Raw genomic sequence first — 22,442 nt, forward strand, 5'->3', positions numbered from 1 at the left:
GGCCTCAGATCAAATTCAGGAGGCTTTTGATTATTATTTTAGCCGTCGAAGCTGTTTGGGACTCAGCTTTGAAGTAAATGAACTGAACTTTTAGGCTGGTGGTATTTCAGTAGAGGAAGTAGTTGTCCTAACTGGAAAGAAACGCTGAGGATCCGGGCAAAGAACCGGAAGAATCTGAGGTAGCAGCCAAGATAAGAGCTGTTTGAATTCTCTAAATGAGCAAATATATCAACACTCAATTATTTACATCAAGTGGTGTTAACCGTGGTTTGTGTAGATAAACACAAGAGGATGGGGATAAGTAGGCTGTGGCAACACAGCACTCTTCTGGACCCAGAAATGACGGGTAAATGATTGATTTGGCTGAAGAGTTCAGTGTGCGTCTCCATCAGATTGTGGCCATAGCACTCCTCTTACATTCAGTGCAGCCACACCCTTAATTTTACTTCAATTTAACCCTTTAAACTGTTCAAACATATAAGCAGATACCAGATTTGATCAGAGCTGTAACAAATGGACTTTTCTCTTGCCATCCCTGCCTCTAGTGGCTGTTTAAGGGAACTGCAGAGTGGTTTCATCCACTTCTCTGGGGAAAGAATCATCAATAAGAGCTCCGGGTTAACCCTTTAACACCTTCTTTTTGCTTATTTTAAACCAGAAAAGGGTCAGAACACTTGGAACTTTAGGTATCTGGCAGTTATTTACAATTTACTGCATATTTAAAAAGGGTTTAAACAGTTTAAAATGAAGGAAAAACAGTATAAAACATACTTCCAGTGAAACGGCACAAATGGAAACTATACTCGGGCACGTTTTTCCCCAACTCTCTCCTCTCTGGCTGCAGACACAACTCCACATCACAGCAGTCACAGTTTACTTATGTGAAGATTAGATAAAATGGCTGTAAACTGGTCTGATGATGGCTGGAAAATGGTTTCCCTTCCCCAAAAGTCACTAATCTTCAGCAGGTGCAACGTATTTCAGTCCAGATCAACTTTCTCCGGGTTTTTGGCTGCCAAAGAGTTTGAGTTGTCGGCTTCCTGCAACAGCACGAGTTAAATCGCCGTAATAACCACATGTTGGCTGCGAAGCCCGACTTCTCAGCTCCCAGGAACAGTTGGAAGTTTTCCGATAGCGCTAACCGTGGCGTGATTATGGCGATGCAAAGTGTGGTCTGCGACGCTCTCTGTGTTAAAGCGTTAACCACCAGAATGTGAAAGAGGAATATCGTCTTCCGGGAGAATCTGCAGACGCTGAAATTCTGAAAAGGAGTAAAAGGATCGAAGGTCCGTGGTTACAGATGCTGCCTACAACCTGCTCATCTTTCCACCTCTCTGAGCAGTTCAGATGAAAATCAGCCCGGATTTGCAGGATTTCCACGAGTCGACGCACAGCTGCATGAAAACACGAAGAAGGGGGGAATTTCTGGTCTATTAAGGTAAAATTCCTGAGCAGAAATCGAGCTGTGGGCGATCCGACGACTCCACTGACATAGTTTGACTATTTTTAGAGAAGCATAAAGCTGGAAGTTGCTTTGATTCGCGTCCAGACGTTGGTGTGTGGTCCTCCGGCTGAAAGGCGGTGATTACAGTAACTGCAGAAGGAGCTATTTATTGTTCAGACGACACACATGCGCACACTCGCTTTAATCAACACCAATCACTCTGCAGAAGTTAGCGAGCCCTAAGCAGTAAATGATAGACTTCTTTTCATCACACAGCCACTTCCTCTGTAATTGGCCTGTTTATCCCCGCTCTCCTGTTTCACGACTGCAGTCTCGACAGAACGCAGGCGGCTCTCAGACACGCTCACGTTGATTTTAATGGTGTGTTCAGGCAGAATGTGGGATTTCTCTTGGGTTCTTAATCCACTTCATGGTGGCAAATGTGACACGGGACTTGAATGAAGGGTGAAACGGGCTTTTACCTGCATCACCCATTCGCCAGCGCCATTACGCACACTTTTATTTCATATAATTGAACTTTCCTCATGACAGAATGGTTGAATTTGGTGATTTCCTCCATTCAAGTCCTGTAATTATTCTTATAAATCTCATAGTTAATAAATCTTTAACCATGTTTTGGTCAAATTGGCAGTTTTATTTTGCTAAAACGCTCGTTAGACGATCTTCTGATCGCGTCATTTGAGCAGACTGCAAATATTTAGGCTTTAAATCTGGATGAAAGAATATTTTCATCACTGTTAAGTGGCTCAGGAGCCGCAGGTTTCTACCTCTACAGGATTATAATGTTGTATTAAAAGCATTTTAAGTAGCCAACAATGGCAGAAAAGTGCTATTTAAATGCAGTCCATTTCCCATATTTTCACATTTCTTCCTAAACCGTTGCACCTTCCTCTTCTTCTGCTGTGATTCACCAGTTTTTATCCTGAGTTTCGTGACTAATTAACTCTTAAACTGACGGTTTTTCAGTAAAAGCTCTTTTCACATCGAGTCTTTGGTCGTTGTCGGATGTTTTGACTGCTCGGAGCCACCATACATGCAAAGATCTTCTTAAGTGATCAAACACGATTATACTCACAATATCGATAAGTCGAGATCGGATTGTGATGTTTCGTTCTTTTCATATTGGGATTATTTTCGTTAAACCTGCTATAAAGAACATTATCCATCAGTGGGATGGTTCGTTAATCCCGCAGCTCGCCTGTGAAACTCTTCCTGCCTTCTTGGCCACGTAGATCGACCCATTATCGACTTTCTTCTACTGTGAAGAAGCAGGAGAAACCGGCTCGTCCTCCTCATGGCTTGACGAGCCGTTTCTGCTCGTATTCTGAATATTTGCATCAGAGAAGTTGATTAAACTCATGAAAGATGCAGACTCGGTGTGCAAAAGGTGAATAGATAGTAGCTTGTGACTCGAGGAGTAGATTCTTCCTCATGAGCCTTAAATCTGGTGGATTTAGTTTTAAACCCAAACACAGCCGCATCATTTAGCTTTTTAAGCCCAATGAGGTGATTTGGAGCAGAACGACGGCCACTAAAGTTGTCCGTTAAAGACCGAAGACGCTTCTGATCTTAAAGTTAACGTGAAAAAGACACTGGAATTGGTTCGTGACTGTGAACAGACCTGGTCTGGATGGAGCCGCTTTAAAACCAAAGAAGTTGGTGTTCAGAAAGCCAAACAGGAGCTCTGTGCTCCCTCAGGTCCTGGCAGCCTCCCTCAGGTCCTCACAGCCTCCCTCAGGTCCTCGCAGCCTCCCTCAGGTCCTCGCAGCCTCCCTCAGGTCCTCGCAGCCTCCCTCAGGTCCTGGCAGCCTCCCTCAGGTCCTCGCAGCCTCCCTCAGGTCCTCACAGCCTCCCTCAGGTCCTCACAGCCTCCCTCAGGTCCTCACAGCCTCCCTCAGGTCCTCCCTCAGGTCCTCACAGCCTCCCTCAGGTCCTCCCTCAGGTCCTCACAGCCTCCCTCAGGTCCTCACAGCCTCCCTCAGGTCCTCACAGCCTCCCTCAGGTCCTCCCTCAGGTCCTCACAGCCTCCCTCAGGTCCTCACAGCCTCCCTCAGGTCCTCACAGCCTCCCTCAGGTCCTCGCAGCCTCCCTCAGGTCCTCGCAGCCTCCCTCAGGTCCTCACAGCCTCCCTCAGGTCCTCCCTCAGGTCCTCCCTCAGGTCCTCCCTCAGGTCCTCACAGCCTCCCTCAGGTCCTCCCTCAGGTCCTCCCTCAGGTCCTCACAGCCTCCCTCAGGTCCTCCCTCAGGTCCTCCCTCAGGTCCTCCCTCAGGTCCTCCCTCAGGTCCTCACAGCCTCCCTCAGGTCCTCACAGCCTCCCTCAGGTCCTCACAGCCTCCCTCAGGTCCTCACAGCCTCCCTCAGGTCCTCCCTCAGGTCCTCACAGCCTCCCTCAGGTCCTCACAGCCTCCCTCAGGTCCTCACAGCCTCCCTCAGGTCCTCGCAGCCTCCCTCAGGTCCTCGCAGCCTCCCTCAGGTCCTCACAGCCTCCCTCAGGTCCTCCCTCAGGTCCTCCCTCAGGTCCTCCCTCAGGTCCTCCCTCAGGTCCTCCCTCAGGTCCTCACAGCCTCCCTCAGGTCCTCACAGCCTCCCTCAGGTCCTCCCTCAGGTCCTCCCTCAGGTCCTCCCTCAGGTCCTCCCTCAGGTCCTCGCAGCCTCCCTCAGGTCCTCCCTCAGGTCCTCACAGCCTCCCTCAGGTCCTCCCTCAGGTCCTCACAGCCTCCCTCAGGTCCTCACAGCCTCCCTCAGGTCCTCCCTCAGGTCCTCCCTCAGGTCCTCCCTCAGGTCCTCACAGCCTCCCTCAGGTCCTCACAGCCTCCCTCAGGTCCTCACAGCCTCCCTCAGGTCCTCACAGCCTCCCTCAGGTCCTCACAGCCTCCCTCAGGTCCTCACAGCCTCCCTCAGGTCCTCACAGCCTCCCTCAGGTCCTCCCTCAGGTCCTCACAGCCTCCCTCAGGTCCTCACAGCCTCCCTCAGGTCCTCCCTCAGGTCCTCCCTCAGGTCCTCACAGCCTCCCTCAGGTCCTCGCAGCCTCCCTCAGGTCCTCGCAGCCTCCCTCAGGTCCTCACAGCCTCCCTCAGGTCCTCACAGCCTCCCTCAGGTCCTCACAGCCTCCCTCAGGTCCTCACAGCCTCCCTCAGGTCCTCGCAGCCTCCCTCAGGTCCTGGCAGCAGCTTAAAGTTCAGCAGCAGACTTCAGACCTTCCTTTGTTGTCAGGCTTTTAGTCGACTCTTATTTATTATGACACGTAACTACATTTAATTTGCATTTTCTCGCACAGGACGGTGGATACGATGCTTGTGTGTGTGTAGCTGGGCTGAGAGTTTAGCTTCAGAGATAAACGCTGACTGGGAGAGTTGCTGTACCTGCACATCTCAGCCTACAGGAACACTGCTTTTGTGTCAGTCTGACATGGTTGTGTTTATTTTTCATGGCGTGGGGACCTCAGCAGCTCTCTGCCTTTGTTTCCCTGACTCTCCCCACCCAGCCCTGCTGTGTGTATGTGTGTGTCTGGGTAGCCATGATGTGGTTTCCATTCTTGACTCCATTCCAGCAACCACAGGTTCCTCTGTGGTCTTCCCCTTTTCCCCTGTATCCCTCCTTCATTCCTTCCCTCCCTTTTCCCAGCGCTGCCTGCTTTCGCTCCACAGTCTCACTTCCCGCCGTGTCTCAGACGCAGACGGGCATTCGCTTCATCGTCCTCACGCTCTTAACACATTTGCTCCAGAGGCATCATCCTCACTCACAGTCTGTCCTTCCTGTCCATCTCTCTTTTCAGCCAATGAGGAAAGACCCGGAGGTTGTCACAGTAACCCTGAAAAAGCACAACGGCATGGGCCTCAGCATCGTCGCAGCCAAGGTAGGAACCGCCACCTGCAAGTGTGTTTGTGTGTTTCTGTCCGTGTGGATTAAGAGTTAAATGTGAACTTTGGCTGATCTGAGGTCCAACTTTAAGAGGAAATCCATAAGTTACTTGCATGTTTTTTGGTTTGGTTTGTGTTGGACCGACTGCTTTCCCTGTTGAGTCTGACAGCAGAGCAGAGACTAAACAGTCATACTATAAAGAAAACGTGCTGTGTTTGGTTTGCTGTTGTTAGGGTGTGGTTGCTAGGTGGAAATGACACATCTCATCACTTAGTTCCAGTTTTATTGTCCATTCACTTTGAAATGTTTCTGATGATATAAATAGAGAAAGAAGGTGATGTTTAGGATGGAATTTTGACGCTCAGTATGTTGTGTTTGTTGAGTAAAACTGCACCACCACCCCCCACCCCCCCGTCTGTCAGGAGGTGACGGATGAGCACAGTGACGGCATCTTACGGACTCTTTAAAGCAAAACTAAGAGAAACTAAATATGCGGCGGCCATTGGGTGGATGCTCACTCCTGCTGCTCATTTCATTTACAGGAAACTTCTGCTCAGTCAGTAAAAAGATGGAGAAGGTTGTTTTTCTGGTTGTAAAGACGTACAGGGTGTGTCTTTCTTATTTTCACCTGTCCCAGAGCATCTGTACCCGTTCTTGTCTGATATGGGGCAGTCTGGGTCGTCTTTGTTGCATTTTAAATGTTTTCAGCAGGTGAAACATCTGGATACCTGGAAATCTTGTTTCTATCAGTGTTTAAGTTGGGCTGTAGCGATGCTACAGCATCCCCTCTTCTTTTAACAACATCTGTAAACATCTGGGCACTGAGAAGACCAGCTTTGGGACCTTTTGCTCAGCAGTCCTGGACCGCAGGCAGGTCACTCTTCTTCTCTTTGTCTTGCTGAAATATGCAAGGCTTTCCCTGAAGAAGACGTCGCCTGAATGGGGGCAGATGTTGCTCTAAAACCTGTTTAAACCCTTCAGCATTGATGGAGCCTTTCCAGATGTGCAGGTTCTCCATGAGTGCTGACAACAAGCTGAATGAAAAGTGGATCATGATCACACGGGTCTGCATCATAGAGCTTTAACCTGCGCTTGTGGATGTTACGGTGAACTGGGATGGTTGCTGGAAGAAGATTTCCAGGTCAGAATCAGGTCTGTTTTTAATCCAGAGCTGCCTGAGGGTCAAAGGGCTCATTCATGCTCAACGTCTAAACTCTCATACAGACGGCGCCTTCTGTCCATCCTCTGCGGTCGTTTTGTGCGTATTTTGGTGCGTTATCAGAGACGTCAAACAGCGAAAGGAACAAACAAGAAGAAGAGATGAAAAGAACTTGGTGAATGTGCACAGAACTACAAACTCATGCATGGTGTTACCTCACCTGGGCCAGTGGCAGTTTGGAAGTGAACTCTTGGCCCTGCGCTGCCCTCTGGTGGACGGTTTCTGCCTAACAGCCATGCTGAGACGTCTCCAGACATCGTCTCCAGATTCTCTGAATCTCTCGATGATATCAACCACTGGAGATGATGGAATGTCCCAAATCTTCTGAAATTTCTCCACACTTTGCTGGCACAGACTGCTGAACCTCTGCCCTTCTTTAGAGAGACTCTGCCTCTCTGAAGTGCTCTTTTTAGGACCCAGTCGTGTTACTGACCTGCTGTTTCTCTTTAGCATCACTTACTTTTCCAGCCTTTTGTTGCCCCCTGTCCCATTTTGTTTGAGACGTGCTGCTGCCGTCGGATTCGATGAATCATTTTTAGATAATTTCAGCTTTAAATCTCCACCTAATGGTTTAAATCTTATTATGTGTAAGCATGTGCAGCATCTCGGGTTTATATCGATAAAAAGGTTGATAAGATGAGGCCAGAAGTGTCTGCCCCCTGTGCAGAAGCATTATGACCCTTTCCTTTGTGTCTTGTGAGGAGGGCGAGTTTCCTGCCCCCCACGAGCGCTTTGCTGTGTGACGGCGTGCATGTGTGTGCGGTTTGTGAGGGGAGGAAGGGGCGTGCTGAGGAAACCTCCTCGCTCTGTTTATCTTCAGATCTGTGTGGATGTGTGAGAAGCAGGCAGAGAAACTTGTGCGTGGGATGGGAAAGGCAGGTAGAGCAAACTTTTGCTTGAGCTCTTGTTAAACTGGGCTGAGCTCTGTCCTGTTATATAACTCTGTGTGTGTGTCTGTGTGTGTGTCTGTGTGTGTTTGCCTTGCGGAGCTGCAGCAGCGCTCCACCTCAGTCTGACCTGCTGCCGTCCCAGCAGACACTTCACCTCTGGATCGCTGCCCGAATTCAGTCTTCTCTGACAAACACGCTGCAATTAGGAACATGTGGAGGAATGTTGCCGCCCTTGTGAACATTTAAGGAATTTACGGGATATTTTTAACCGCACTTACTGGACTGAACACTTGTTTTGGGTTAAGTTTTTTCATATTGAAAGCTCCTTTTCCCCTCCCGTCTCTATAAAATGACCTGCAGTGAGTTCCCAGCGCCTTTTCGCCTCACTTTCAGGAACCTTCGGGGCTTCTTTATCCCACGTCTCCATCCATAAATAGTGATTTCAAACAGCTGAATGGATTACCTGCAGCCGGTGTAATTTGGAGCCTTTTGACTTGTCGGTTCACGTTAGCTGGTTGAGGCGTTCTGTGGGATAAAAGCAGGTGTGTGTGCAGCTTGCCTTCTCCCTCCGGTCTGGGCCGACGAGCAGCTGCAACATGTGGTTTTCTGTGGTGGGCAGGAAAGACCAGGTAACAGCACCTTTTAATACGTTTCTTACTTGAAATCAGTGCTACTTTTCTGTTATTTTGATTTGTGGAAAACACAGAAGGTGGAAGGTTTGTTCATGCCTTACGCAGTGAGAATATTTTACATATAATAAATGCCTTCAGTGTCTTTTTCATGCTGTATATTCTCGCAGTCTCAGCTAAAATACACATGCACCTGGCTGTGGTTATATTTATAGATTAGATAGTCTGGTGTGATGGCCTTCTGGTTTGTCACCCTTCACTGTTTGCTTTCAGGGCCGTTCTGCCAATGCTTAAACTAAAGTGCACACAAAAGACACATGTAGTAAGAAGTTAAGGCAACAGCAGCAGCAAGAAGCAGCTTCACACGTTTTTTATTGAAAATCACGTCTCTTCTACCCAGTGTTGCTTTAGAACTTATGGAGCAGCTTATATATGCTATCTGAGTTGGATGTTTTAAGACTTTAGACGCGTCATTTTGCTTCTATGCAAGCTGTTATAAGCGGATCAGCTTTCAGATGTATAAATATCAGCTCTCGACACGCGTAACCGATATTCTTGTTGTTGAAGCCGTTTGTCTCCCCCGAGCAAATGAAGCAGATTTATAAGCTAAAATACTAAACCAGTCCCAACCACACGTGAGTTTCATGGTTCTGTGCTCATCTTCCCTCCGGACAGCTCCCAGCTGGTGTTGATGAAGCTCCCTCCTCCTCCTTAGTGTGTTTACTGCTTTATCAGTGGACATGAAGAGCAGAGCTGTCCCTCTGGGTGGATTTAAACTAACAAAGATGTGTTTGCAGTGTATTATTCCCAAAACGGGGGCAAAGTTTCATTCAGAAATCAATTTTTTTACTCTTCTCTCTGTAAAACAACTCTGTGAACCACTTCCAGTTATTTCTAAGCAACATTTAGCTGAAGGCATCGCAGTTCATTGCTGTAATCTTTGGAAATGTTCACTTTTACTTGAACAGTTTCCCAGTAGGAAGCCTGTTACTGCCTGATCCGTCACTGGGTCACGATACTCCTCGGTTTGGGAAAGTTGTGCTCCTCAGTTAAAAGGATTGAGCTTAAAAAGCAGCTTTTGGTCTGTTTGGTGTTTACGCAGCGTGTTTGAAGTGTGTTTGCTTGTTAGCTGATAGGATTGTGCTAATGGTGGAACAATAGCATGAGAGCATTCCCCCCCGTGGGGCCTGGAACAATGAGAGGATGTACCGCACACACATGCGTTTGCTTTCCTGTAAAGCTGCAGGCTGGAGGTGTTTACGAGGCGTGTGGAGGAGAGCGTTTGTGCACTGGTTGTAAAGTTGGTGGTTTGGAGAGGAAAAACTGGGTCATTTTAGCAGGAAAATCAGGGTGCAGATGGTTCTTCTGACTGAGTCGTGTCCTTATCAGACCCCAAATGAGAGCTGGACCGTGCAGTGTTCATGAGTCTGTTATCTTTTCATTTAAAGCCAGTGGACAGAAAAGGAATTAGCTAAACTAAATGAGCTGTTTATATGCAAATAAAGCAACGTTTGAGCAGATCGTCCAACCAGAACACGCAAACTTACGTCTCTTTAAGCCAGCACAGGCGTAAAAATGGGAGTTAAAGTTATTTTTTGGCCTGTAAGGAAAGGTGAGTCTTGATCTCCTAAATGTCTGGATGCAGGGAGCTGGAAACTTAATGTCCAGGAAGCATCTCACGTCACACCTTTAGACCTTTAGACAGTGTTTCTTTAAATCTGTTGACCGAAACGTTGTGGTTGCTGTTCCTCACCTGCTTGTTTTCGGCTTAAATACGACACAAATTACAACCTTTGGGTCTCCCTGACTCAAGGCGAGGATCATCTAGTTCAGATCAGCGGCTGAGTGACTGCTGCATGTTAACATCCAGATACCTCAGTCCCTGTTCAGGTAAATGTCTGCTGTGCTCTTTTTAAACCCAAACCAACAGTTTTTCTCTTCCTGACTGCACCAAACGTGGCTCCTGAAGCATATTTGGACCCATTAAACAGCCACAGCTCAGCTTGTTCTCCTCCATCTTTCTGCTTTGCTCCCTTATTTGTCCCCACAAACAGCACATGTAGAGTATTTGTCAGCACCTGCTTGTTATTTCAAGCAAGACAAGTTGAAAAGAAGCACTGGAGCCAGACCGAGCTGTGTGGACGGCACCCCAAACAGCCCATGGCGGTGGAAATAACTGTCGTCAACAAGCAGAAACGGGCGCTAAAATTAGATTTGTGTTTGTCTTCTGAACCTCTGTTCTCTCTCAGGTTGGTTTAGGTTCTTATTGAGCAGTTTTGCTTTAATTGAGACGGGCTGACAGAGGGAGGAAGTGTTCGGGGATATTCTTGACTTGTGGTTAAAAATGTTTTTCCTGTGGTCGCCTCTCTCTGTTTCCATATGCTTCATGCTCTCTGGCATGACAGTTTTAGACATTTTTTTGGTTTTAAATGATGCAGACTTGGGATATTTGTTGGATTTGAATTAAAAATAGTTACATTTTGTTTTGCACGGGTCCAAATGTGGTCCTTGAAAGCACCTTCCTACTCCAGAAATTGTTTTCTGCAGATGTTAAAACTGTGAATCTTGTTTCTTCAAAGTCCTGCTGGGTTCAAAAGCCCACCTGGAAGCAGCAGAAACACAACAGAAGTCGGTTCTCGCCTCATATTTGGGCGCGGCTTCACAAGTCAAGAAACCACAAAGGTTCAAAAACACTCCTCTCCTGCTGCTTCAGAACCAAGAACCAAGAATTCGTGGAAAATACCCGTGTTGGGTGCACTGGGCCATCGAAAACTACCAGCCTCTTAATTGCCTCTCATGGATTAGTTGGTTTATTGCCTCAGAAAGGCTGCAGGAGGCAGGTTGACAGGCTTTAATGTTGCAAGCTGTAATTTTGGTGTGTGGCCAGCCTGCTTTGGCAGCAGTTTCTGCAGCTGTAAATCAGATAGTGTGGCTCTGACAGATGCCAGTTTCTCAGTGAGTCAGCTTCAGAGTGGCTGAGGAGAAAAATGTCACATCACTGTGAGCGTGCAGCAGAAGAAACGCTGAAAATTCAGCTTTATTTATTCACACTTAAATATATTTACCTTTGCTACAAACAATGATCCAGATGTTCCTGGATTTGATATTTATCCGTTTTATATCATTTCTATCATCATTTCATGACTCACTGAAGAGATTCATACAAAACTAAATGATCTTTAGTTGTACAAGTCATTTTTTTAATGCATAATTCAGCTCAACTGTGCTTATTTTTCATTCTAATCGTACCGCTAAGAGCCGTGTTTTTGTATTTTACGTGGTATTAAATAGGGTTAAAGTCGGATTAATGAATTACTTTGCGTTGGTGTCTACAAAGAGGGAATAATAGTGGGTTATAATCAAAGGTATCCCTACTTTTCTATCAGATACTCGTGTAATATCAAAGGCGTAGAATTATTTCAAACATAGGTTGGAGTGATTTAAAGAAAAGGTTTGTCTAACGGAAACCTTACAGCTTTGATTTTGTGGTGTCGGGGTTCTTTAAAGAACCAGAGCTGTCCAGGAAGTAACATAATTCAGCTTCTTTTGGTATTTGATTTATTCTGTGAACAGAGGAATGAACACATTTACAGAAAGGATTTAATCCTCAAAGAGAAAGCTGCATCATTATGTTGATGTGTTGTCGGCGTTTGACCTGCAACACATCTGGCTTTGCACGAAAACACGCCCCAACATGTGTTTTACAGCCTCATTATGGCAGCATACCTGCTGTTTATGCACGCATGGACATGTTTCAACCCGCATGTGTTTGCAAATCAGCAAAAAGACTTCATTTTACGTTGGTCAAGTCCTAGAGAAGCACCACTTTAACACCTTCTCCCTAAATTTGAGCTTTTCAAAGGTCTTTTTCTGTTCCAAAACAGACATTTCTTTATATTCCTTCATCCAAACACACATTTTAACTCCGTACAGCTTCTTTGTGATGCCCCAGAGTGGCTCCAGAGCTGCTTCTAAGTTGGTTCTGACTAAGAACTGGTTTGATTTTGAGCTGCGCCGTTATATCACTTTGACCATCCCTTCCATGATGAGACAGTTTATCCTCATAAAATCATGTAAAGATCAGCGTTCCTCTTCTCTCCCCCAACAAACTGATGTCTTAGTGACTCAATCCTACGTTACAAACGCATTTCCAAATGTGACCGGTGATACGGAGTTTCTAAACGCTGTTTCACGATGAATCTCCAGCGCCAGCTGAGGTTAAAACACCCAACAGGGTTAATAAAGTAGGTGCAAGGAGCTAATTTCCCTTGATGTAAAAGCTCAGTTCTGTCTTGAACGCCAAGGTTTTTAAACATGGCGGTCCCAACTTTTTGTTGGTCTGGTTAGTTTCCAAAGCTCCGCCCACAGACTCGGTGTTGCCATAGCACCAGTCTTTGGAGGCTGGATCCAGCCCTTTTGGCTGTTTTGAACAGAACTCAGAACCAGCACTGGGACCGCTTTGGAGGAGTTCTGTTGTTGCAGGATTACAAACGTTCAGCTCTTAGAAAAACTGGAGAAAAACTGTCTAAAAGTCTTTCACATCGATGGCGCCTGATGGTCGGAAACGACCCGCCGCTGTTTCGCTTCTACAAAATCCAACAGAGGCGGCTCAGCCCCGCATCACTGTGTCCTTTCCCATATTTAGCCTGCGTCCTGGCATCAGCTGAGTCACAACATCACTGTTAGAGCGGCGAGTTCCTTCGTACTTTCGCTTGTGACACGTCCTGAAAAAGCAGAGATTTGAGCCAAATCTGACTGATTCAAAGACTTAAAGCCGCCAACTGAGACACCCGAGTTGTTAGTAGCTCGAGGTATTTATGTTTTCCTGCTGCAGGAAGCAACTTTTGAACATGTGGGGAAAAGAAACTGAGGGAAGTTTAAACCGATTAGCTCCTTTTCAGCTTACAAAGAGCTTTGTGCTTTATTGTGATCGACATGAAAGAAGCGCCTTCCTGAGCTTTCACATGGCGGCAGGTGTGCTGGTTGTTCAACGCTGTGAGTTTATCTGATTTCATCCATATTTGTCAGTAATACAACTGCATCAGTCGGTGTTTTTCTTTTGCTTTTGAGAGGAGATCCCGGTTTCTTAAGTATAAACAGACCAACAAGCTTTCAAACTCTTTGAGCCACAGAGTCTCAGCTGTCTGCTCTCCGTCTGTGTCTGAATTAATGAGTCTGGCTTCATGCAGAGAAGAATTTCCTGTCGCTGACATTATGATGAAAGTGCAACAGTGAATCACTTGGACTGTTTGTGTCTGTTATACATTGCAGACGACAGTAAAGAGCCTCTGTTTCAGCTTGGGGCTCTTATCCACAATGAGGCACCAGAAAAGGCTCCAGAGACATTTGTGGGAATCCCCCGGAGTTGTTCGGGGGCTTCCAGCTGCTTAAAGGGGTCCTGCAGCGAGGAATCCAGAGAAGATATAAGTATAAAAACTTGAGGGTGTGCAGGTCCAGTCGTGAGACCTTTTCTGATCTCTATCAGTCCCTGCAGCCCCTGTCAGTCAGTCTCTGTCCCTTTTGATCCTCCATAGATGCTGGATTTTAATTCTAAGTGACCAATAAAACCAACAAAGCTGCAAAGAAGTCGCTTTTCTTATCTTTTTGAAAACAGTGCAGTTTATTTCAATCCTGGCTCATTTTCTTGTGACGATTCTCTGTCAAATCAGCGCCGTGCAGTGTTTCCTCATCAATAAATGCAGCATGTAGACTGTGAGATATCATAAGATGTGTTGTATAGAAGGGATAGTCTGTCTGTCTGAATCATTTCTGAGATGTTTTTGTCTTTAAACCTGCTTAAAAAGCCGTCTTTCACCAAAAAGAAGTGCGTCTACGTGGAGAGATTTCTGAAATATTTGAACTTGGTGCCACTGTTGCACAAGCTGTGGGGATGGTAAATAAAGTGTGGGATGCGTCCGATAACGCTGCACCGTAAACCTCCTCCCTACTTCTGCACTTTAACTCCAACTCTGCTGCCTGTTTGCCCTATTTTGGGTGTTTTGTAAAGAGAGAATCTGGTTTTAAAGGAACACGATGAGACGACATGTTTGAGGTTTGGTTGAATTTCAGCAGGAAAAGTAAAGTTAAATACACCGACTGCTGCTGTGAAACCATTCAGTTTGACATGTTTGTGAACGGTTTCCTCACACAGAAGAGGCCCAGGAAGCTGGTTCTGTTCAGCAGCACCACCCTTGTTCATGTGAGGGTGTGTCTTTAAGTCTCAGCAGCTCTGGATGTCAGTCGGTTATCTCGTGTAATCCAGACAAGCTCTTTCACAGTTATTATTTTAGATGTTTTCAGAAGAAGATTAGGTGTTTTAATCCCTGTCAGACACGACCGAGATGACGCAGTTCGAGCCGTATTTACCTGTAATTTAACACCTTCCAGGTCATCCTGAATGTTTCCTGCAGCAGGAGCTCAAACATAAAGGTTCAGACATGAAAAGACACGGCCTCACTTCTTAAATCCTTTCACTGTTTCTGTTCTTCACATTATTTTAGGGATTTTTAAGATTTTAAAGCAAAGTGTTTCCCTCTTTCAGGGTTTTTCTGACTTGATGTGACAAAAAAACTGACAAAAACTTGATATTTCTGCTTATAAATGTATTTCCTGATTATTGTGCCCTTTACTTGATGTGTTTTATAGTAAAAATGACACATTTTAAGGCCTAAAGTTCCTTTTTTAACTACAGGGCTGGTTTACTCTTATGTTATCTCTTATGTTTTGTTGTCATGAATCATAATGATACTATTTATTTTATTTTATTTTTACATTCTTTCAGATTGTTGGTAGATGTTGGTACATTTTAGCACATCGATCTGCAAACTTCACCACACAAAAGTCTTTTATTCTTTTATTTCTTGTTAAATGATGCTTTACTTTAGTTTTGTGTGTTTGTGTCACAGCTTTAGCTTCTATCCTGCAGCAGATGATTCATTTCTCTGACACATTCGGCTGATTTCTCGCTCACTAACACTAAGTCTTCTCCTGTTTCATGCATGTTAATGTTTTTCCTTCTTGCCATATTGATTGTACTGAAGATTGTGCCCAAATAGCGGGTGATTTAAAGTCTTTTTCTCATGTTTGCAGCTCTTTTTCTTTCAGATTTCTCTAAAAACTTTGCCTTTTCCCAGGCTGTCATTGTAAATAACAGTTTGATCATCATGACTTGCCTGTTAGATTAAGTCTAAACTAATAAAAGACGTTATTTTTTTTAATTAAAAGTCAAATTTACAGGTGTTGGGGTTAAATTCTCTCTTTTCTCTGTGTCTGTGTGCAGGGTGCTGGTCAGGAGAAGCTGGGCATCTACATCAAGTCTGTTGTCAAAGGCGGAGCTGCTGATAATGTGAGTCTGTTTACTGATACGGTGACGGGAAAAGATGTGGAAAAAAACTGCAGGTGGCTCATTATGGGATGTTTGTGTTTGCACAGGACGGGCGCCTGGCAGCAGGCGACCAGTTGCTGAGTGTTGATGGGCGCAGCCTGGTCGGCCTGTCGCAGGAGAGGTAAAAACTCTTCTTCTTCTTCTGCTTGTTTCATTAAAAATACAAAAAGGAGGTGTTTTTCACCACCTCCCGCGCCGTAATGATGCGTTCACGGCCACGGGAGGATGAAACCGCGCTCGAACCCTATTCTGAGAGTGCATTTGGAAGGTAAACCATCACCCTGATGTGACATCAGATGACCACATCTTGGCGTTCTCCTGCTTGACGCATCTCGGGGGCGGTTTCTTTCCTAAAAGAACAGAACTTCAAGCTCAAAGAAAAGAAGGGCGTGTGAAACGGCTCGGATTAATCCGGATGTTTCACTCACTTTGCACGTACAGGCCTGGTGTTATTGTGTCCAAGCAGTTAAACTGGATTTGCAGATGTGTGAGTTGAGTGCAGGTGGGAGGGGTTTTAATAGATGAATCAGCCTTCATAACTCCCCCCCTCATTTAAAAGTCCCAACACGGAGACACGGGTCCTGATCTGCAGCCTTTAGCTTGGCTGGATGTGTGTGTGAAAGCTGTGATCTTCACAAATCTACAGTGAGAGCTTCTTCTCTGCTCAGCATCACGTTTCTGTGACATTCCCAGAACCGAATGCCTCATTACTCTATCAGCATGACCTACTGAAAGCCCTGTGACCGCACGTCTTACAGTCTTAGAGCAGCGGTGTACCCAGAGTTAGGGTGAAGTCTCTCTTTTAGGTGGACACAATAACAGAGAAATCACAGCTGCTTCGGTGGATTGTTGAGCTGCAGCATCAGTTGGCTGCGTCTATATTCCTCCGATCAGGTGTAGCACCAACAGTCTGTGTGGATTCTCAGCTTTCCAGCTCACGGTAATCCTAAGAGCTCGAATGAGTCTTTGAAGATGTTTCACCTCTAATCCGAAAGGCTTCTTCAGCTGCCCTGATTCAAGCTCTTAGAGCAGGGGTCTGCACCTTTTTATTTAACAGAAAACTCAAACGTTCGACTCTTATGAAGAGGAAGTGAACGCACCTTCATGTGCAGCGTGGTAAAGCGTGGAGGTGCAGCCTAATAGAAAGAATTAACCTAAAAAGAGTCCCGTTTGCAGGCTGTATGTCAACTATTCAGTGTGATGTCGCCCCCTTCTGCATTCTGACGACCTTTGATGGGATTTAAATGAGACCGCAGGCCTTCTGCCGGGCGACTTGGACGCACACGTGTCAGCAGTGGCGTTTATTGTTTAGTGAACAATAAGCTTTGATCCATCTTATCTGAGTTAAACACGGCATTTTCCTCCAGCACTCCACGATAGCTTAAATCACAGGGAGAAGCAACTTTTGTTGAACCACCGCACAACAAAACCTTATAAACTCAGGGTTTAAGTTGAGCTCCAGAGCCTGTTGGTTGCCCACCCGACCAATCGATCAGCTGATCAACATCTAATACATAATTTTTCACAAATGCAACACTTTGATGTGCTTTAATATTTCCAAATGAGTAAAAAACACTGTAATCTGATGCATTTAATGTATAAAAAACAACTATAAAAAACTTTAGATCCTGTAATCTGGTTCACTTATTAATGTCCTTTACAGTCAGTTGCTTTAAGTTTCCATCATGGCTCATTAATCTTTTTGGATCTGTACTTCTTTACTCTCGATTTGAACATGTTTCAGTCGTATAACTGGAATAAATCAAAGTTTGGGCTCCTTGAACTTTTTTTCATTTTATAAATCTTGGTTTTTTGGGTCAAATCCCAGTGAGATGCCTTCAATGGTCTAAAGGTGACCTAAATCCTTAAAAACCAACAACAACGTACCTAACATCTGCAGTTAATGAACAGATGGAGACTTTAAAATGAAAATAATTAACCTTTTAATGAGGGTGAAAAGTAGACAGATTTCACTTTTTTGCTGTCTTCTTTTGCCCAGTTCAGTAGCTGCGTTTAAATGAAGTCAGCAGCTGTTTTAAGGTGGAACTTCTGGTCCTTTTCTAACAAAACCAGTTTGTTTAATTAGCTCACGATGCTGTAAAAACTTCCCCACAGTTTTTATTCCATCACACGGCAGCGAAGACATTTAGATTAACTTGTGTTACTCATTTTGTTTAGTTAAAAGATGGAGGTTAATTAAGCTCTTTAACTGCCACATCAGAGAGAAACGTTCCCTTGAAGTTGTAAGATTGATGTTGAGGCTCTGTTTGTGTGTGTGTCTGTGTGTGTGTGTGTGTGTGTGTGTCTGTGTGTGTGTGTGTGTCTGTGTGTGTGTCTGTGTGTGTGTGTGTGTGTGTGTGTGTGTGTGTGTGTGTGTCTGTGTGTGTGTGTGTGTGTGTGTGTGTCTGTGTGTGTGTGTGTGTGTGTGTGTGTGTGTGTGTGTGTGTCTGTGTGTGTGTGTGTGTCTGTGTGTGTGTCTGTGTGTGTGTGTGTGTGTGTGTCTGTGTGTGCGCTCAGAGCGGCAGAGCTGATGACGAGGACCGGCTCAGTTGTGACTCTGGAGGTCGCCAAGCAGGGAGCCATTTACCACGGACTGGCAACGCTCCTCAACCAGCCGAGTCCCATGATGCCCAGAGGTGAGCACGCTCTCTTTCACACTTCTCTGTGCTTTTGTTGGTTTATATTTTCCTAAAACAGAGGTTTGTGTCTTCGAGCCGTTTTGAGGAACTTTACCTTTTAAATTTCTGGGTCGATGTAACATTCAGGGACATGTTCGTCTTTACAGCCCTTTGGTTGATGATGATGAAATCTCTTTACAGATCGGACGGATGCAGCATCCTGTTTTCTTTTTCAGGCACGTGTCTGAGATTTCTTTGAATTCCCAGGGTCTTTGCAACACACTCGTGATTTTTTAGATGTCAATTAAACAGTTTTGGTTGATCTATCCTTTAAAGCAGAGTGATAGATGCACTTCTCTCCAGTTTTCACCTTTTTTTAAGGGTAATTTTGTGTATTTTGTGATATTTTATAATGTTGATCGAACAAAAAGTCTGGTCATGGCTTTTCTACATTTTGTTTTATATAATAGACAAAATAATGGAATAAAATTGTGGTTTTAACAGTCATTTTTCACCTCTGATGCAAAACAAACAGTAAAAGCCCCCTAAGGAGTGCAGATTTTCTGCAGTCAAAGGCAGTAATGAATGGACTATTGTTGGTCATTTGGTGGAGGAGAAGCAGACTTATCCAGACAGTGTGTCCTTGTTGTCTTCTGTGCAGCACAGTAACAAATCTGGATGGTATAATGAGTGTTTGTGGCCAGACTCTGTGTGAGTGCGTGTAACAGAGAGTCTACCGGCTCGTCTGGCCGTGTGCTGGTCTTTGTCTGCTGGAATGTGACCCCGGATTCATTAAGGAAGTCTTCTGGCGAGGCCAGTCTGCGGCTCAGGATGACGATAAAAGGGGTGTTTCTCCCAAAGTCCCTCGACCGCAGTGTTTTACAGAGCTGACAGAGATGTTTAAGCAACAGAAAGTGAAGGAAGTTCTTTAGGAAACTGGACAATACGAGTGTAGATTCACTGATGGCCTGAAGCCAGAGGCGGCTCATACTCGGAAAGAAACCGATAGCCGGGCTGTTTTTATAAGGACTCATCTGCTGGTCACACACAGTTGGCTCCAGAGAGGTTAAATCGTTTGTGACCCAACAGATTTATCAACCAAGAAAACATTAAAGTGATCTAGAAAACCATGAAACACACTCACAGTCTGCAGTGACAGAGAGGATCTTTTTGTTCTGACCCGGTTTGTCTCGCTTCTCTCGCTTCCAGCGTCAGACCGAGGCCGCGATAAGAACGGGAAGCTGCGACCAAAGAGCGAAGGCTTCGAGTTGTACAACAACTCGGTGCAGAACGGCTCTCCGGAGAGTCCTCAGCCAGGCTGGGACTCTTACCCCGAACCAAAGAAGATGAGCAGCGAAGACCGGCTTCTCAAGAACCGGGCCGACCACCGCTCCAGCCCCAACGTAGCCAGTAAGTCCTCCTGCTTCCCACGATTTCACCGACCTTTTTTACCGCTAAATATCTCACCCAAAGCATCCGATTCCAGACAGAATCCTGTATGCGATCAATACGTCATTGATGCTGGGTGCAATGAGCTGTCACTCAAAGACTCACAAGCCAATGGGATCGAACCTCTCACTGAACCCTCCCACCCACAGTGAAAATAAAAGAAAACGTTTCACACAGTCACACAAATAATTTGTCTGCAAATCACAAGTTTTCCATTTAAAGTGACTTTTTTTCTTATTTTCGATGGATATATATGTAGTTTTGCTGGATTTTATTGGCACAAATACAGTTCAATAGACTTTTTTTTAATGTTTTCACTGTTTTCTTTCACCTTTTCTTGTTAAAACTGCACCAGAGTCGTTTATTAACCTTAAAACTACACACTTCTGACTCGTTTTAAAGTACTTTTTCTGGGCTTTTGATGGCGTTATGTGGCCTCAGATTCATGTGTGTGGCTGTGCATGTGCAGGGCTCCCAAAGAGCAAAGAAATGAGCTAAAATCTCTCGTGGTGGTTTTAAAAAAAGTGAATCAGAAACAGGGCTGAAAACCCTGCTCGTCTTCACCTAGAGATGAGAATCCCTTTAAGATCTTTGTGCAATATGTCGGCCAAATGCAGAGTAGAAAAGAACTGCTTTGGCTCCCGTTGCAAGAAAACACTTCTTGAGAATCATCTCGGCCATCATTGGTGAGTTTGGCAGCATTTGAGCCTGGAAGCTGATGTGAAAAACAGAAACCAGGAACTACTTTTATATTCCCTCTTTGGCCTCTGATTTTATCGTTAAACTGCATGTGAAAGTCGTTCTTAGACGGTCGTTTCTGCTGCTCCTCCCTCAGATCAGAGCCAGAGTCCTGCGAGCAAATCGGTGTACCCCGGAGGACCTGGCACTAAGATCACGTCCGTCTCAACCGGCAACCTGTGTGCAGACGTAAGTAACCACAACTCGCACTGGTGGCGCCCTTATGTGGAATGTTCCAGCCGACCAGATGACGGGAAAGTGACACCAGCCCTCGAGGGCACTCAGTATCTTGAGCAGAGATGAGAAATCACATCAATTTCTCAAATATTGTACACAAAGCGTGGGCTGTGTGCACCTGGGAAAGTCTCCTTAGATGGCGTTTTCTGCTTTTTACCGCTCAGGATGAGCCTTCCCCTCCTCGTCCAGAGGCCTACCCCATCCCCACCCAGACCTACCCCAGGGAGTACTTCACCATCCCAGCCTCCAAGAGCCAGGATCGGGTTGTGGGTCCAGGGCAGGGGCCTTCGCAGCACTGGCAGGGCATGGAAGACCGAGAACGACTTCCTGTGGTAGACAGCATGCAGGTAGAGCTTTATCAGAGCTGAAATATCACGCAGCTTTAAAAATAAACTGCAAGTATTCAAGGAATGAGGAGCGTTATCCTCTTTTTGCTCCTCCCTTATTTCTTTCTCCAGCTCCAGACTTCTTTGCTCTTATAAGGCTTCCTCTTCTTCTCATTTCTGATTCTGTTTCCATCTCTTTCCAGCGGATTAACCACTCTCAGGAGGAGCTTTACCCGCCACCAGGAGGCCTGAGGCCGGATGAGCGCATGCACCAGCACTATCCGCAGGACTACCAGCACCGAGACCTGGACTACCAACACAGAGATCTCGACTACCAGAGAGGTCCACCAGGAGGTAAAAAGAAGGAAAAACGGCTTCAGATCAGAGCAGCAGAATCAGGATGATTAAAAAAGGGCTGCAGCGCATGATAATGTATTAACTACTAGATTACACAACAGCTTACTGATTATCAGATGCCAAATGTCCCTCAGTTCTGGTATTATTGTTCATGATTGTTATATAAATTTGAATCACAATATGAATTGTGACACATGACCTTAATCTGTGAAATCGGACCAAATCCTGTTCATCAGTTGAATGAGTTCTGCTCTAAATAAGTGGGTCAAATCAGAAGCTTTAGAGGAGAACTGGTGCTCCAAGCTGAGGAAACGTAACCGACATCTTCAGCTGTCGCTTTTAAACGTCTGTGAGATCCCAAATTAACTTTGAATCCACATTTTCTAACCTGAGCTGAAGGTTTACAGGTGATGTGTTTGTGTGTGTGTGTGCAGGTGTGGGACCTGATCACTGGGCCCCACAGCCACAGGTGTCCTCTTCCCTGGAGTCATCCACATCCAGCCAGGAGCATCTTAACTTCTCAGCCTCTTCCTCGTCTTCAAACAAGACGCAGAACCAAAAGACCGGGCCGGGCCGCTGGAAGACTCCCAACACGCTGCACGCTGTGACGCCACATCCGGCACAGCCGCCGTCCCGCTCCGACCTGCCCCCTCCTCCGCCGCCACCTCCCGCTCCGTACCCGGACGCCTACGACCCCTATGACCCCCAGCCTGACCTGCCGCTGCCGCCGCCCCCCGCTGCCGTCTCCTCGGTGACGGCCCAGCAGGCCGCCGACCGCAAGAAACGAGAAGAGCAGCAGCGATGGTACGAGAAGGAGAAAGCTCGGCTGGAGGAGGAGAGGTCGGTTGCTTTGGTTCATATGGCGTCTTAAACATGTCAAAAAGGTTGAATAAAAGTTAAATAAAATGAAAAAGTATTACAGAACAGGAAGTGTCACCATCTGTGTCATTATGATTAAATATTCGGAGAGTAAAAGTTATTGTTGCCGATGTTTCAGGGAGAGGAAGAAGAGGGAGCAGGAGAGGAAGTTGGGGCAGATCCGGGCCAACCCCGTTATGCCCGTCCAACCCCACAACAACGGAGGAACCATGCCTCCGCCCCACCACCAGCCCCCCATGGCCTCCATGGCCCCGCCCCAGCCCTACCTCCCCCCTCAGCCCCAGCCTCCCCCATCCAGACCAGAGAAGCTGGCCAGCCTGCCGCGGTCAGCGGTACCGCACCCGGCCAGCGCCTCCAACCCTGCAGGTAGTACATTCACAGGAGAGCAT

General features: G+C 46.1%; 1 protein-coding gene across 19 annotated transcripts in view; it reads left to right on the forward strand.

The window, feature by feature from the left end:
- afdna (afadin, adherens junction formation factor a) overlaps window positions 1-22,442 on the forward strand; it is a 93,547-nt gene that overhangs the window by 55,950 nt on the left and 15,155 nt on the right. For all 19 annotated transcript variants that reach the window (XM_072362768.1, XM_072362769.1, XM_072362773.1 and 16 more), the window contains 10 exons: window positions 5,242-5,322; window positions 15,345-15,410; window positions 15,497-15,570; window positions 17,967-18,085; window positions 19,277-19,477; window positions 20,352-20,443; window positions 20,656-20,838; window positions 21,021-21,171; window positions 21,609-22,014; window positions 22,172-22,419. In XM_072362768.1, the coding sequence (XP_072218869.1) occupies window positions 5,242-5,322; window positions 15,345-15,410; window positions 15,497-15,570; window positions 17,967-18,085; window positions 19,277-19,477; window positions 20,352-20,443; window positions 20,656-20,838; window positions 21,021-21,171; window positions 21,609-22,014; window positions 22,172-22,419 (1,621 nt within the window). The remainder of the gene's footprint in view (window positions 1-5,241; window positions 5,323-15,344; window positions 15,411-15,496; window positions 15,571-17,966; window positions 18,086-19,276; window positions 19,478-20,351; window positions 20,444-20,655; window positions 20,839-21,020; window positions 21,172-21,608; window positions 22,015-22,171; window positions 22,420-22,442) is intronic.

Source organism: Leuresthes tenuis, unplaced genomic scaffold, assembly GCF_036924035.1.
Source record: "Leuresthes tenuis unplaced genomic scaffold, fLeuTen1.0.hap1 SCAF_13, whole genome shotgun sequence".
NCBI lineage: Eukaryota > Metazoa > Chordata > Actinopteri > Atheriniformes > Atherinopsidae > Leuresthes > Leuresthes tenuis.